The sequence below is a fragment of the Aythya marila genome, assembly GCF_965140915.1.
Source record: "Aythya marila genome assembly, chromosome: 1".
Classification (NCBI taxonomy): Eukaryota; Metazoa; Chordata; class Aves; order Anseriformes; family Anatidae; genus Aythya; species Aythya marila.
In genome coordinates this window covers 6,101,226-6,115,190 of record NC_139042.1, presented here as the reverse complement: position 1 = coordinate 6,115,190, position 13,965 = coordinate 6,101,226, and the positions used below count along the sequence as shown (strand labels likewise).

Sequence of the window (13,965 nt, the reverse complement as noted above, 5' to 3'; positions counted from 1 at the left end):
TGATATTTAATTACTTTAAACATCAGGTGATTTAGTCTCTTCACTACATTATTCTGTGTCATAATGACTCACCCGTAAGGTACTGAAATATGTCAAGAGATGTAAAAATTAACAGCTAGGAAACAGTAAACAGAATCAGAAGCAGCCTGTATTTCTGGAGACTTTAAGAGGGAAATTGTTCCTAAAGTCATTTCTATGTGCATGCTCTGCAAACCTTCACAAATTATTTCAACGGGCACGTTGCCAAAAACAAGCTTGCTAAAAATTGTAGCCTCGTAACATCATGTAAGAACTTCATTACGTGAACTCAGAGACAAATTGTGTTATCAAGCATGATGAAAATTACATTGTCTCAAAACTCAATTAGAGTGTGAAATAAACAGCCTATAACATTTTAAAATAGGATCACTGCATATGAAAGCCAGGCTCCGACAGCATTTGGATTTAATCACAAACTTTGAAATAACTCGGTGACAACATATGCAAGAAAGCATAAGTGAATGTTATAATGCCAAATTCTTCTGATTATGCAACCCCAGAACAGACATGTACTGACAAATGCATAATAGCTTTATCTACCTGTGAAAGATCTGGTATGTCTCCTCTGTCAATTCCAACTTGCTGTAATAAAACAAACGAGCTTTAGAATCTGTTTGCATTTGTGACAGGCAGAGATGCTCAAAAAGCAAACAATGTTAAGATGGAATCACGTAAAAAGCATAAATCTGTCCAGATACATTGTAAATATTGACAATCTGAACTCTATAATGGTTGGTTATAGTAAATTCTTTTGCTAAATTCACACACATTACAGAGATTTTAAACAGATGTGACCTTATAAACAAAACAGAATGAGAATCAAGTGTTTCAAAATTGTAAGGCTGGCGAGTTTTGCCTATCCCACAACTTATGGACCAAGTTGAGACCTACTGATACAGAGATGTAAGTGCAAAAATAAAGCACCTTCAAAGCTTTTTAAAGAAGCTTTACTTAACTATTGCTGTTTTATAAAATGCACAAACAAAACATTATGCAGCAGCATGTACACTGTCACAGTAGGAAGATTAGTACTCTATCAACTGAAAGGACAAACAGAACAAAAACAAGCTTTACTGCCTAGATTTTTTGCAAAAAAAAAGTTATGAAAAGTAAAGCAAGCACAGCAGCATTCTCAACTGAGAAATTTCTTAATACTAGGACATACAGCAATGCTTCAAAGTGCAACAGAATAAATACATTAAATACACATTTTGCAAGGTAACTGATTTTTCTTCAGTGAGCATGCCCATAGGAGTTAGTCAAAAGATCTTAAAAAAAAAATCACAGGTTCACCTACTTATCTCAATTTCAATTTCTTATTTGTTGAGCTGTTATTTCATCTAAAACTTAGCACGACGGAATTTTGGGTTTCAAACTAGAATACAGAGAAAGTAGCAGATCACCTTGCTTACAGCAAGGCTCTTTTCAAGGACAGCTAACAATGTTACGTAACCACGGAAGTTTTAAAATACTGGTTTATCTTTCGCTTAAGGAGAATGTATAAATATAAAAGCATTTTGTCGTCAGGTTTTTCAACACAGTCCTCAAATGAACTGATCACAAGGAAAGAGACTGACACGATGACAGTTGATGGAAATGAAACTAGACAGGCTGAAAGGAAGCAGTATCTGCTTTACAAGAAAATAAGCACTTTATTTCAACTAGAGGACTCAGTCACTGGGGTTTACCTCTGCAACTTTGAGGAACTCCGAAATCCGTGTCATTCTAGTGAGAAACTTCTTATATATGTCAAGACCTTCTTTGCACTGGTTCTTTTTCATATCAAAGTATTTTTCTATAAACAGCAAGAATAGTTGCATTAAATAAAATCAAGCATCCTGCAATGTTCCTGTGTGTATTTCAAAAGTAAAAGCAAATAAAACAAGGCAAACAGAAAATGCCTGCAGATTTGTTTTGCCAAATTAACTGCTGAAGTCGCTATGCCTAAGTTGCACCAAATGACAAAAGCTCCACTGAACACGAGCTAATGATCGCCTGGATGCAGTTACACTTTACTTTGCAGTTACTCAAGGATCTCTCAAACAGAAGCACCCTGAAGAGGATTGTCAGCCCTAAGAATAGGTTATCCAAAGAAATATAAATTCATCCTCATTAAAAAAAAAAGTTTATGAACTGACAGTCACAAGTCTACAGTAATCCAGAAGCCACCTATCAGGCAAGATTGTGGTATTTTCTGCAAGACTGATGTCTCTTTTTATAGGGTGGCCTACAACGAGATGCAACAGATTGCAAAACACTGGTGCTGAAAGTGGGAGGTTCTACCCCACCTTCTTGAAATAGTGCTTTCAGGCTTGTTTCTATACTGGGCTTCATTCAAAACATCAATCAAAGCAACTTTATCCGAGTTCTTATCACTGAGGGAAAACAACTTGACAGCGACTCTAAATATATCTGTCCTTCATTGACTAATTCTAGAGTTTACTTTCCATTTTGCCAGCACTAGTAATAGCAACAATCAGATAGCTTGATCCAATCATAGAATACAACTCAAAGAGGCATATCATCAGGCTACTTTAAACTTAGTTATTTCTAGACTTTGTTTCCCTTTTATCTGCAGCGTGTGAGTGAAAGGACCTGAAGTGGGGAATTATAATTTCCCTTAAAATGTAAGATATGCTTTAGAAACATAACTAACCAATTACTCTAAACAGCCAACATTAAAGCTTCAAAAGCCACTCAATCAATCACTGATACTGTGGCTGCAAACTGGTAACTGACAGCAACCTACTCCATTTAACAATAAACAAAATGTGATTGTTTTCTTCGCTCTTCAAAAAAAATTATCAGTATTATGGCTCATATTTACCAAGCAGTTTAACGAGACAAGCAGAACACTAGAAGAAAAAAGAAAATCTTGAATTGGCTTTGCTTTCAAAAACGTACTGATCCCTATATACATGCAGTGAAAAATGGAACCAGACAGAAAATCCGTGGAAATAAATCTGACTTGGGAAAAAAGTATTGCTGTAAAACCAGTAATATTACCATTTCTATTTCTCAAAAAAAAAAAAAAAAAAAAAAAAAAAGAGCAGATGTTTGCAATTGTTTACTGGGCTCCCTCCCCAAAACGTAGCATTGCAGAAAGCAGTTATATTTACCCAAGAGGTTAATAATCCCTTCGTTATACGCAGCAAACAGTCTAATGGCATCTTTGAAGAGAAGCATGAAGGCAGCGTTAATTACACCATTTGTAAGTTCATTGCTATTGACCTAGGAAGATCAGAAAAAAGTTAATTTAACTGAATTGATCCCTTATTGGGAAACTTAGAGCTGAACTTCAGTAGTCTGTCCCAATGCATGCTTTCTGATCATATCATTGGCTGTTACTGGAAGGTAAGCAGTAAATCAACATCTCTCAGCAGGGAATAAATTCAATCATTTTGATAAACATCTGTGTTAACTAATGTTAACATTAATTAACAGAACTGAAGAGAGCACAGAAGTAATCAACTTTTACATGAATAAAATTATTATACAATGTGCACAATTAGCACTGATTTAGTATGAAGCATTCTCTCCAGTTAGCATCACATTTTTTTTTCTGGTTTCTTGGGGTATATCAGTGAACAAAATGCATTTTGCTTTTCAAACTCTGTGGATAAGATGAACAAAAAGGAAGAACATGGAATCAGGTTCAAGACCTTTAATCTTAACCTATTTTACAAGCCTGTAGAGGTTGTACAACAGTCAATAGTGTTTGATGTGTACACACTGCTAAACTTACATTGAAATCAAGAAGTGCATCCATTTGATTCTGTATAATTGGTACAGTTTTTAGGAGTTTTTCTGTGCTCATTGTTCTCATCACTCCATCAGCCCTGTTTGTACAAAACAAAAGAAAATCCTTTGAGTGAATTTTGAAAGCAACTGTTAGCGAGAAACGAAATGTAGAAAATAAAACAGGTCAGTGAAAACATTTAAATTCATACAGCCATACAAAGCAGGCATTTTGATGTTTAAAAACGCTGTCTCGCCAATACAGCTGTAATAACTGCAGTGCACAAAAGCACCAATTTTTATTTGGCCAAAACATGACTCCAAAATGAATATTTATTCTGAGGGAATGAAACTGATATTGCTTAGAAATATAGCAGTTATGACGCATCAGGTAACCAAAAAAACACTCACAAGGTTTTTTTTTCATAAAGCATATTTTTACCTATGCTTTTCCCAGTACCTTGATTGTTTCATGTCACTCTAGATTATTTTCTTTCCAACTGAAAGCAGTAAGAATGAAAAAACAAGCTTGGTAGTATGCTTTTCAAGCTTTTCCAGAAAGATTATAGAGATTACATGACAATTCCTTTTAATGGTGAACTACCAATGTCTGGTTGTTTAATTGCTCAGAATAGACTAAGTGTTATTTTGCTGTCTGTTTGAAAAAAAATGCATTAAGTTACTCCTAAATATCCAAGACAAGCAACAGCCAAGGAAGAGGTCAAATCACCTCAGTGACAAGAAACAACTGCTGCCTGTAAGACAAAGCAGCCAGCCTTACAGCCCATCTGCATGCACGCAGCAAACCAAAGGGTTCCTGGAAGTGCAAGCCTGTGCATCTGCACAGAAAAGGCTGTGGCTGTTCTCCAACCTGGAAGGCAACAGGCAGCTGGCTGTGGTCAGCTTTCTGCTTGAGCAGTTTATTCCCTCCTAACAGCGAACAGCAACTGCAACAAGCCCAGTGTGAAAGGGCACGGGTGCAGTGCCATGGAAAAAAATGAGGTGTGGAACCAACAGATTGCTGTCCCCAGAACAGGCATTTTTCCTAGCTCACAGAAGTACCTCCAGGCACAAGCTAGGGGCTGAATAATTATGCTCTTTAGGCCTAAATAATTCACCTCTTTATGTCTTAAACATCCTGACTATGAAAAAAGTGTGCATCTCTAGCGGATCTGCAGCCACCTGACCCCCTCCCACACCTGCTATGAGGCTAAGAGTTGGTGCTGTTGGGACTCCAATCATCTCTGAAGGCAGAAAGAGTAAAAGGAATCCAGGAATTCCCCTTTTACTTTACTATTAGAGTTTAAAACAAAATGGGCTCTACAGTATTAGCAATGATACCTAAGGGATTTGGACAGTGTTCTCAGGCCACTTCCACTGCTGCAAGGCAGTAGCAGATGGTGTAATGCTATGGTCAACCCCCACTTAATTTTAAGTTAAATTTTGTGAGTGAATTAAGATTTTTTGCAACACTAAATTATCCTGTTTATGGATGTTCATGTAAAACTATGTTTTTTGAACTTTAAAAAGCACTGCTTACAGAGATAACGTACAAAGAAGGAAAGACTTTTAGCCATGATTAGTACACTTTCTCTGGCCTCTCATGAAGGTGATCTCCTGATAAGTAACATGATGGTTATCCAATTACTGGTGCTTTACATTGTTATTTTGCATGCAAAACACGTACCTAGTCTCAAATAACCAATTTCTCTTGAAGGAGCTCACTTTCAAGGTAAGTTTTTAATTCAGGTAGACAAAAAGCAACTGCCACAATGTCCTCTCAAAAGTGTGAGCTGCCCTACCTTTACAAAGGCAATCAACTTGCCCCCAGATTTATCAGTTTTTCTTAATATTCTTTGATGCATACCGTTTTTCATTTCTATATATTAAACTCAAAGTTTACAAGAAGTACAATTACAATAATTGAAGTCAAATATTCTGGCAATATATATTACTAGAAAGTTGATAGTGTGTGATGGGGCATGTCTAAGCGAGGAAAACAGACATTACTGTGTAATTTCACAAATATTTTTATGCACACAGCACTAAGCTATAACCAACATATTTCAGCTTTAATTGCTTTACTTACAGATGTAAGACAAAACCTCAAGACAATCAAACCAAACAGCAGTTCTTACCCTCTTTTTACTTTTGTGAAGTCAAAAGCCACCTGTCTATAGGAAACTGCCTTTTCATTCAGATACCTGCTATACCGCCTGATAAATGTTGACATGTCATACCCTGAAAAAAGAAGTTTCAGAAGCTTATTACTTGCCCAGTCAATTAATGAACAAAAACCTTACTCTAAAAGTTCAAGATACTAACACAAGACAGCTTCATTATATTTTTGCCTGGTATTCATTAAATTTTTGCCTGGTTTTGCGAGGTTAGTTTGTGCTACCAAGAATTGTGTACTTCCTTGTATTCAGCAAGTAAATCCAACAGGTAATACTGCAAATAGGTAGAAGAACTAAACTATGTACAAGTTTACACTTCACTTCCTAAGAAAATAACTTTCAAAAGCAAAACAGTATTTTTATGCAAATTTCCTAAAATTAGGAGTGAAATTGCTATAAAAAAAACCTGTATGATGCACTTATGAAGATGTTTGCATCAGCTCCACAAAAGAAGTGGATTGAAGAAAACAAAAGAAGGCATTGAAGGAAACATTAGAACGTGATAGAAATTTTACTAAAATTAAGACAGTGTTGACAGATTAACAGTTATCAAAATATTTCAAAAGGATGCAGGCCAAAAAAAATCTGTTCATAATTTATGCTGGGAGCATGGAAATTGAGACTCAATAAAATGAGGCAATTTGGTAGACCCTTGGCTATGCCTGAGAAGGCAGCTGTCCCTAGGCAATCACCCAACATAGCAGGGTCAGTGCACTCCTAGCAAAAATTACAACCAGCAATGCAGAAAGCAAAAAACACCTCATGGAAAAAAAAAAATGAAGCTACATGCACGATCAGAACTGCATTGAACTGTAGAGTAGCAGTTTGGAAGAATATCCCAGTTAAAAAATCTGAACCAAGTAAGAACTCATTTACCCACAGAATTTAAAGAATTCAAAGGTTATTTCATTCATCTCAAAAATGGATGAAATAGTCTTTAAGCAACTCTGAAATACATTAGGTTGGGTTTTTGTTTTATTGTTTTTGTTTTAACACAGCAGTTTGTGTCTCACTCCGATACTGAATCCAATGCACGTATGATGCATTTTGAAATTTAACTTACTAATCAAAATACACCTCTCCAAATGGAGAAGTCTTCTGAGAAATAGCAAGAATACTAATTCAGATCTATGTAACTAAAGACGTAAGAAACTTTTATAGGAATTATTTTGAAAAGATGCACCAAATTCCACCAGCATGTAACTTCTGCCATGCCACAACAGCACTCTAAATTAAGAAATGCACTCTGGGGTAAAATACACAGAAAAATTACTTCTTCAATGACAAGGGTCCATCAAAATTACTGAGTTGCACTTACTGCCTGCCAGCACACTACTAATTTTTAATGAAAGAGATATCTTACCTTGTAATCCACTTTTATCTAGGAAATTGCTCAAATTAAACAATGTGTTTCTGGACGCCAGATACTGGATAAAACGCTAGATGAAAGGGAAAAAAATAAATTATTTTACTATATTACCAGTGAGCTGGAACTGAGGTAACAGTAGTAGAAACTCTTGTTACCCAGGTTATATAAAATTTAGCTTTTAGGCTTTAGAATTGATTTCAAATCTGGAAACTATTACAAAAACTCAGCTGAATTTTCATATGAAGTTATTTATTTCAGTAAAAATAGTAAAAATCTGTGAGTAAATTAAAGTCACAGATACTGCATGAAGGACTGACTGAAAGACTGTTTATTTTAAGCCAGAATACCGTACAGGAAGCTTCTAAAAAACACACAAATCCTCATTCTGTATGCTCAAAGTTGTTTCACTAACTTCAATTTTAAAACGGTGAATTTAATTTTACCAGTCTGCCATGGAATCTTTACTCAGCACATAATTTTAATAAGTACTTAGCTTAAGTATGTAAATAAGGTAACAGAGGTTTATTTGCTTATAAATTAAGCATTAACTAAACATAATAACCCATATAAAACATTACAGTACCATGCTTAGTACATCTCAGGTTAGTTGCACATAATTCCAAACTGTTTCACAAAATAAATTATGTGATTTTCATCTTTTAAAGAGACTTCAGATCACTGGCAGCACATCTTCAGTTAGCAGGAAAAATAATTTTATGAAACACTCTCTAGAGAGTGGCTACAAATATAATCCAGACAATCATTCACTTGTAATAACATTTTCACTGAGGAAAAACAGTTCTGATTAGTGTAACACGTACTAAATTATTTTCATTAGCATAAATAGATAATAGACTAGAGGAGGGTAATGCACTCAGTACTCAGCCATAAATGAATTAAGTGAAAGCTGAAGGACCAAATGCTTCTCAACTTTTACAGAGGGATTTACAGATTCTTTATCACCTTCCAGACATTTTCATCAGCACTCAATGATTTCCTTGTTAATTGCTCAAGTAATATTTCTAGCTGTGAAAAGTTTAATCTCGAGAAGCACTCATGCTCATAATTCCTGTAACACACTTGTCAAGTAAAATTTGTTTGGCAGCTTTATTCTTAAAATTTTAAGAACTTCAGACAATGGTTCTGTGAATATCTTTAATTACTGTAAAGTGTATCAGTATCAGTTTAAAATTTGTACTAAAAAGTGCAAGCACAGCAAAAGCGTAGAGGCGATTTTGGAAAGTATCAATTAGCCCAACAATGATGCTTAGTGTCAACATGAAAAGTTTGCCCTCTTGTGGCTTACTTAGCTTCAAAGGATAGATCCAGTGTATTTCATCAAGACCAAAAATGCTCTCTCTGCAGCTAACCCGCAAGAGAAACCTGTGCGTGTGTGTAAATGCTTGTATTTTTTGCACATATGTATGCAGGCATGCATTTTTTATTTATTTTTAATTTAAACCTCACAACCCAGCCACAGGAAATACAAGAACACTGAATGCAAACAAATTAAAAGTTTTGGTCCTCTCTACAGAATTCTACTTGTAATTTTCTAAAGCTATCCCTCAACTCACATAGCTTATATTGTACTGCTTGCAGTAACAAGCAATGTTTACAAATACTTTCTAATAAAACCTGAAAAGTATAGAAAAGCTTTACTGTTTTTTAAACATAGAAAATCCAAGCAGCTGCTATGCTTGGAAAATAAAGCCCCATAGGAATTAATGTTGTGGAGCAAAACAAACTTACTGCTTTTTGTTTAAATTGGGGTTTTATTCATTTGTTTAATTGTTCAACAGGATTTGGTGTTACACTCAATTTGATGTTCACACTCAAAACCAGCTCCCAGACATGCAGCTCCTTTCGCTGGAAAAGGCTGGGAGACAATGGTAGAAATCATTTGGGAGTTGACTTTTAAATAACTAAAATAACACCACAGGAAAAGGTACCTCCAGCATTCAAATCTGCATTCAGGACAAGCACTACAAACTTCGAAGCAGAAAAAAACTAAGTAGGCAAATACAATAAATCTTATGTTCCTGCAAAGTTGAACATAAAACAGGCTGAAATAAAGATTTTCTTTCAAAGATTAGTGGAAGAATTTAGCTGAAATTTATAGGAATGAAGTCTTGTAACCGTTCTCAGAAAGATATTGTTTGCTGTATTACCTCATTTCCATACACCATTAGATGATGGGTTGTGATGAGAGATTTGAAGACCACTACCCAGCTACTGTTGGTCGTTCTTTCAAACAAACTGTCCGCCAGCTGTGGGATGTTGACATTCATCTCATTTGTGCACTGGATTAAATCTGCAAAACAGACATTTTTAATTATTATTGCATCTTCTGTGACAGAAGATCAATAACATACAAAAAAAATCAGTATGCTAATTTTATAAATGAGTATTTCCAACGAAAATGGTGGGGCTTTCCAGGGAAATGAATAATTTCTTGAAAAGCACGGTGTCTTTGGTCCACCAGAACCTCATAATACAAGCTCCACTTTCCTCACTGCCAAGATTCCTGGTCCTCCTTTGTTTTTTGTTTTTTGTGTTTTTTTTTTTTTGTTTTGTTTTTGCAGTTGCCTTAGAAAGTCCTGGAACAGAAGCACCAAAGTAATTTACACTACCTCTAACAACTCCCAGCTTCAAATATCCAACACTTTAATGACCAAAAGAATTCTTACTTGCTACTACTTTCTGAAGCTTTGCTGGAAGACTAGAATTAATTTTAAGTATGAAACCTCAGATTTTTGGCTTCTAAATGGACTGGTAAACTCTTCTAGCCATTGGTACAGTGTGAGCAATATGAAATTCAAATTGCTTAAGTCTTGATACAATGCAATTAACACCTTCAAAAGTGTAACAGAGGAAGTGTCAAATGAAAGAACACACCTCTAGCTATAATGCCAGAAGCTGACAGGTTAACTTAGTTAAAACATGGTTGGTTCTTCTTAACAAATCATGGTTAGGAGCACAGCAGAGGCCACGTTTGGCTAGCTGAAAGAGGGTTATCCAATTTTTATTCTGCCTGGATAGACAAGACCTAGTGAATCTTCAAACGGGTGTTTAAAAATGTTACCCTGCCTACCTTCCTTCTAGCTTTGCTAGGGTCAGGACTGTCACCAGGAGAAGACGAGGTTGAAAAACCACTGAAATAATAAGTAGCAGTCCAGTCACTTAGTTTCAAACGCTGATGAATGAAGAGGTGATTTAAGAGCATGATGTTACAGTAACACACACAGAAGCAACTGTTAAGATCCAAGGGTGACAAAACACCGCTTGCTAGTGCTGAATATGAAGCTTTAACTTTGCTCTCCACAGTCATCAATGACATTTTACTATCATTATCAGCCCCAAAATCAGTCACTGGCACTCAGATAGCCTTACCAGTGAGCATCACTCAATAAGGATCAGAAACCAAGCCCCGTGCCTGTGTGTGGTCTACTGGAAATTGAACTGGAGACTTTCACCTGAAAGGTTCCATTCACCCTTGAAGGCAAAGCTCTGTCCTGCCATAATCAAGCTCTCATTGCAAAGGACAGGAGACAGACGGGAAGCTTTCTTCAGACACATGAAGCAGACAGCACAGCCACCATAAACTCGGAACTGATGCTGTCAGGACTGGAAGAGCTGCCATTTACAAGTGTAATTAGTAAAGGAAGCACGCAGGAAATGACTTCCCCATCCAAAACATTTTGAGATGGTGAGATTAGCCCTTCCTTTATCTACAAGTCAAACCGGGATGACTCCAGGCACTCATGACCTCATCTTGAAGTCACGGTTATCTATTACTGGGTGATGACTTTTGGTGTTAAGACAATGTGAGGATATTACTCAGCAAGAGAAGTGCTCTGAACCGGATCATTAAAACCAAGCCCTGCAGCCTTGTCTCCAGGCCCTGCCACCTAAGGAACAACCCGAGCTGTTCTGTGCGAGGCTACCTGGCAGCACCACATATCAAACACGCAGGCAGGCATCGCGGGATGGCACATTTTGCTCTAAGAGGTGCAACAGATGAGAAAGTAAGAATTTCTATGATTAAATTCAACATTTGCAAACTAATCAATAATCCCAAAGAGGTGTCACTTGAAAATCCACTACCTAAAGTTACCAGAGAAATCCCATCCCTTCTGGATGGGATCTTCTGCTGAAAGATGTGCTTAAAAAAAGACTTTGGGATCAGGCTTTGGGATCTGCTGCTGTGTGTAAGAGAAAACAGGCTCTGTGACAGCAGCAGCAGATCATCCCTCACAGAACTGATGAGTGTTTGTGTGAAAAGCATATGAATGAACTTGGGGGTGGGGGAAGACAGGGCAGGCACGTTAGGGAAGGAGAAACATCAGCCAACTGGGAGAAAACGGGCAAGAAGAGAAGTAAACAGGCAAGTCTGGCCTTGAATGGAAGGAAATGCATTTGCAAATGCAAACGGGGAAGAGTGACTGCGAAATAAGTTACCACAAAATAAGTTTAGCAAGATAAGAAGCTTCTTCCTATATAAAATGCAGGTTGAACAGATGCACAAGTGTGTTCAAGAGAAGACATTTTCATCAGCACAGATGCTTAATAGCCTGGTAGGTCCTTCTACACTAAAGTGCCCACGTCAGACATATTCTAGAAAAGTTAAATCTACCCAAAAGCTTCTTTGGAAGTGTTTGCATGAGGAATGCTCATCAGGTAAAGAAATACACCAGCGATTTGTGTGCTAGGCAGGGCAGGAGAAGCAAGCAGCGAGGTAGCAGGAGGGACACGGCGCCCCGCATCCTGCTGGCTCACCAGGACGAGCGTCACACACGGTGTTATTTATCCTACCCCACAGAGAGCCCTCATTAAGGGAGGGAACAAATGTATAATTAGTTTCACTGTCCTACGCCTCACACGAGGTGTCTCACCCCCACCCATCAAAACACCAGCTGCATGTTTGGAAACCCAAGTGCCCAGAGCAGCGGATCTCGGGCCCCAGTACCCAACCCCATGGGCAAGGCACTGAAAGGAAGAGACTTCACCTCAGAAAAGGCCAAAAAAATACAAAACAACCCTTGGTGAAAGAGAGGTGACTTTCAGGGTGATGTTTTGGCTGTGATCTCGTTGTGCAAGGGGAGGACAAGGAGGGCTGATTCCTTACCCCCACCTTTCCAGCTCCAAAAGCATCTCAACTTCCACAGTGCATGACAGACAGCACGGAAATGTGAAATAACCAGCAGGGATCGTTGCTGCAAGGAAAGCAGCGCTCAGCAACAAGAACTTCAAGTTCAGCTTGTCGCTGGCTGGGACGGGCGTACACAGGAGGCTCAGGCTGCAATTAATGCACGGCCACGGATGTAGCTGGGGACAGACAGGCCATGGGGATGGCCAGGGTTGAAGGAGGTGGCTTGTTCATCTGCACGACATAAGGTTAAAGGGGTGGGAGCACAGGGAGAGAACATGAAAGCTGTCTTTGGTTCACAGCAGGTCCCTGGAGGCAGCAGATGTCGCAGCAAAGGGAATCCACAGCACAAAAAGGGGAAAATACATGCAGTGGAAGCAGTCGGGTACCAGAACCTGTAAGAAACCATGTTTTTAAGCTTACTGTGGTCAAATAGTGGGATGGTTTGTGGACCTTCTGAAGACTTTGTGATTTTTTGCCCAGTCAATGTAAAGAGAATGAGAAAATGGGCACACACAAACAGAGGAGTGATGTACAAAGTGAGGTGAAGTCTGGAAGAGTAGTCCAACGTGCATGTATTTCAAATAAAGGTTTCAAAGCCTTAAACCTCTACGTAATAAGAGGGTTTGCAGAATTGTTTCACCTACCTACATTCAATCACACACCAAACTTCAGCAAAGCTTTCAAAATTACACAATTTTCTTAGAAGAGGTTTTTTTAACTAGAAAATACCAAATCATTTTTATTACATCAGATGGAAGTCATTTAGCAGCAAAGACTTGATGTCATTTTTGTTTTTCCTTTTTCAGCAGAGCAAGACCTTTCCAGGGAATCATGACAAAGCTCTGGCCTGCAGACTTTCTAGCGACACTGAGGATGTGCAATTGCACCCACACCAAAGCAATTCTATTACTTAAAGCTGCTGAGGTCAGCTGGCACAGCCTGTGCAGCATCGTATTGTAGAGTACCTTGGGTGGGAAAAAGGACGTATTTGCTCTCCCAACCCAGATATCCATAATCTTTACAGCTGCTTGGCCTTCCTTACAGGCCAGAACCCAATGATTCATTGTTTTTACTAAAGCATTACACACCGATAGCTGCTTGTGCACAGCAGTACAAAGGTGAGAGGCACAGCAAGACTGAGTACTCACACCCAAGAAGCAAGCAGCTGTCTGTGCACAAGGCTGCTTTGCTGCAGTGTCTCCAGCACACCAGGCGTGCAGCTGAGGATTAGCCAACACATGGCAAGAGATGGCACGGACCCAACGGGACAGCCAGGATACACAGTTAAGCATCAAAGGCGGTGCCACAAATTATCCTAGAGAGCACGTGGGCTGTCAAGATGTGCCTCTGACCCAACTAGAGCTAGAAGAGCAGCTGAGGGAATTGGGGGTGGTTGGCCTGGAGAAGAGGCTCAGGGGAGACCTTATTCCTCTCTGCAACTACCTGAAAGGAAATAGTGGGGAGCTGGGGCAGCCTCTTCTCACAGATAACTA

At 38.3% G+C, this 13,965-nt stretch overlaps 1 protein-coding gene across 3 annotated transcripts in view; it reads right to left on the bottom strand.

Annotated features, from left to right (window-relative positions):
• Positions 1-13,965, bottom strand: part of PICALM (phosphatidylinositol binding clathrin assembly protein) — a 65,450-nt gene that overhangs the window by 27,956 nt on the left and 23,529 nt on the right. For all 3 annotated transcript variants that reach the window (XM_082769243.1, XM_082769244.1, XM_082769245.1), the window contains exons 2-8: positions 9,492-9,634; positions 7,318-7,393; positions 5,916-6,018; positions 3,785-3,878; positions 3,159-3,270; positions 1,728-1,834; positions 580-621 (exon numbers count right to left, since the gene is read on the bottom strand). In XM_082769243.1, the coding sequence (XP_082625369.1) occupies positions 580-621; positions 1,728-1,834; positions 3,159-3,270; positions 3,785-3,878; positions 5,916-6,018; positions 7,318-7,393; positions 9,492-9,634 (677 nt within the window). The remainder of the gene's footprint in view (positions 1-579; positions 622-1,727; positions 1,835-3,158; positions 3,271-3,784; positions 3,879-5,915; positions 6,019-7,317; positions 7,394-9,491; positions 9,635-13,965) is intronic.